Source organism: Pygoscelis adeliae, unplaced genomic scaffold, assembly GCF_000699105.1.
Source record: "Pygoscelis adeliae isolate BGI_AS28 unplaced genomic scaffold, ASM69910v1 Scaffold347, whole genome shotgun sequence".
Classification (NCBI taxonomy): Eukaryota; Metazoa; Chordata; class Aves; order Sphenisciformes; family Spheniscidae; genus Pygoscelis; species Pygoscelis adeliae.
The window spans coordinates 669,310-671,958 of NW_008825158.1; the positions used below are offsets into that span (position 1 = coordinate 669,310).

The window sequence follows — 2,649 nt, forward strand, 5'->3', positions numbered from 1 at the left end:
TCCGGGGCGGGGGGGGCGTGGGCGGGCAGCAGTGGCTGCTGCAGGGAGGGATGCAACAAGTCCCGCGGCCACCGGCGAGCCTGTGGCAGGGCATGAGTTGAGCCATGCCAACGGGGCTGCGCCCCGCAGCACGGTGCTCCATCTCCCCAGCCCTCCTCCTCTTCCAAGCAGAGCAAGCCCTGGGGAAGGCGCGTACCAGCTTCTGGAAGAGGTGGCCCATGGTAATGTTGCTGTCCCACTGCTGCACCTTTGGGCACAGGCTGTCGTAAAACTCCTTGTGGATCTCGTAGATGTCCTGGATCTTGTAGAAAATCGTCTCGATCTGCTGGAGGGTGAGGACAGGCTGCGACGTAGTGGCCGTGGCCTTCAGTGGCTTCATAGGCTGCCGAAGGAGAAGGGAGAGCATTTGAGATGAGGGCTGGGAGGAGAAGCGACCCCAAGACTCCTCCAGCCCCACACCACGGCTCGTGGCAACCCGGACCCACACCCCGCAGGCAGCTCTGCCCAGCCCTGCCACCGCACCCGCAGGCAGCAATGGCCGCCTCCTCTGCAGCCACGCTAATGCTGTTGGCGCAGGAGCCCGGGGATGCCGGGGACGAGGGGGATCTGAGCCGGCAGTGAGGGCTGCCCGGGACGGGTCCCGGCCAGCAGCTGGACCGAGGGGCTGCTCCCGGCTTCTGCATCCCCGCCGACTTCCCCATCCGTGGCAGCAGTGACCCCCGCGTTGTGCAACAGCATCTCCACCATGAGGGCCAATGAATTCACAAGAGGAAGCGGGGCTATAAATACTTCCCTGCCAGGCATGCTGGCAGTGGGGGGAGGTGAGACAGGGGTGCCCAGACCACAGCAAGGCTGGCTCTGGCATGGCTCCTGCAGCTTTGCTCCTGCCCAGGTAGCACCCAGGCCAGACCTGCCCAGGGTAGGCTGTCCAGGAAGAAATTACCCCATCCATCCATCCATCCATCCATCCATCCATCCATCCATCCATCCATCCATCCATCCATCCATCCATCCATCCAACTGTCCATCCATCCAACTGTCCATCCATCCATCCACCCAACCCTGCTGGGGGACGTCCCTGGAGGGGGTGCCCAGCCTGGGGGCTGTGCTCACCAACAAGAGGGCCTCCAGCTGGTTGATGTAGATCTCCTCGCTGGCCAGGAAACCAGAGAGCACCAGCTTCCGCATCTCCAGGCCTTTGCCAGCATCTCGCTCGCCCTGTGCAACACAGCAAGGAACCTGGCTGAGCCAGCAACTGGCACATGAGGAAACCCCTCATCCCTCCGGCCCATCCCCAGGATCCCCACGTGGGCATGTGTCCCTGTCAGCGTCGGGGATGCTCCACGGCAAGGGCTGGGCACATGCCCGCTGGGCGGCACAGCCAGGCTGGAGCCAGCTGGGAAGCCACGGGCTGCGCTGGCTTCGCTCCCCTCCCTGTTCCCAGCTGGCCAGGAGCCCGGTGCTGCTGGCCGTGCTCCAGGGTGGCGCGCAGCACGGCAGGACTCTCCCAGGGCAGAGTCCAGAGGCACTCGGTGAAATCATGCCCGGCAGTGGATGGTGCTGCCACGTGATCCAGCACCACCCTTTTCCCCAGCGGAGGCTTTCCCAGGAAAGTGCCACCCCAGCAGTCACTGCCCGCTGGCACCGGGGCAGGTCCTGGCCTGTACGGGGCCCTGCTGCCGCTCCAGCCGCCGGTGGCTCCGCCTGTCTGCTGCAGCACCGATGCTCTAGCGGCACAACCCTCACAGCAGGGAGACAGGCAATGCTAGCCAGGCTGGTGGGCTCCGGGACCCCCAGCGAGGCTCTGCCAGCACCCAGACATGGATGCCCCAGCCCCTGGACTGCCTCAAACGCCCGGTGTGCCCTGGCTTCCCCCACAGCACTGTTTGTCCTAAAAATCACACTCAGGAACCGGGCTTTGCCACCCAGACAGGGACCAAGCAGAGCCACGGGGACATCAGTTGCTCTGGGCAATGAGCCATTCGGGACAGTTTGGGGGTATATTGGTGCTGTTTCACCCCTGCCTGCACTGCCTGCCCCTGCCAGCCCTGGCCATTGTGCCTGGCAGCTGCAAACACCCAGGGGTGCACGGCCCCATGATGGGCACAGCCGCAGATCAGCATCTCCCCATCCCTCTCCGGCATCCACCAGCCAGTCCTCGGGCTGCTGTGCCAAGCAGGGTGGCCACCCCGTGGCTCCCTGCCAGGCTGCACCGTTAAGGCCAGGCTGTGGTGGCCAGCGCGGCGGTAGGGTGCACTGGGGGGGCAGTTTCGTGCACTGGGAGCTCACGGGCTCTTTGCCACCGATTAGTCACGGGCTCTTCCTGCTTCCCCCAGCCTGGGCCCTGTGTGGGAGCCGGGGAGATAAGGGGCCCGTCCATGCTTGGGGCCCACAGCACCTCACGGGGACGATGCTGACCAGACCCCCATGACCCAGGGGAGCATCCCTAAAGCAGGGTCTGGTGGCCACCCCGTGCAGGAGACCCCAGGCAGAGTGGGGCCAGAGCCCTCCTCCATCCCTGTGCCAGCCCCCTGGGGGCACCCAGGCACCCCCGGCAGCGCAGGTGAGAGAAGGGTGCTGGGCTGCACCTGCCAGCATAGGGGTCGTAGCAGGGTCACCCCCCAGCACCGGGGTCTGGGGCTGTTTAGG

At 65.5% G+C, this 2,649-nt stretch overlaps 1 protein-coding gene across 1 annotated transcript in view; it reads right to left on the bottom strand.

Moving 5' to 3' along the window:
* Window positions 1-2,649, bottom strand: part of ABR (active BCR-related) — a 37,300-nt gene that overhangs the window by 19,499 nt on the left and 15,152 nt on the right. The window contains exons 4-5 of the mRNA XM_009328662.1: window positions 1,114-1,218; window positions 197-382 (exon numbers count right to left, since the gene is read on the bottom strand). Of these exons, the coding sequence (XP_009326937.1) occupies window positions 197-382; window positions 1,114-1,218 (291 nt within the window). The remainder of the gene's footprint in view (window positions 1-196; window positions 383-1,113; window positions 1,219-2,649) is intronic.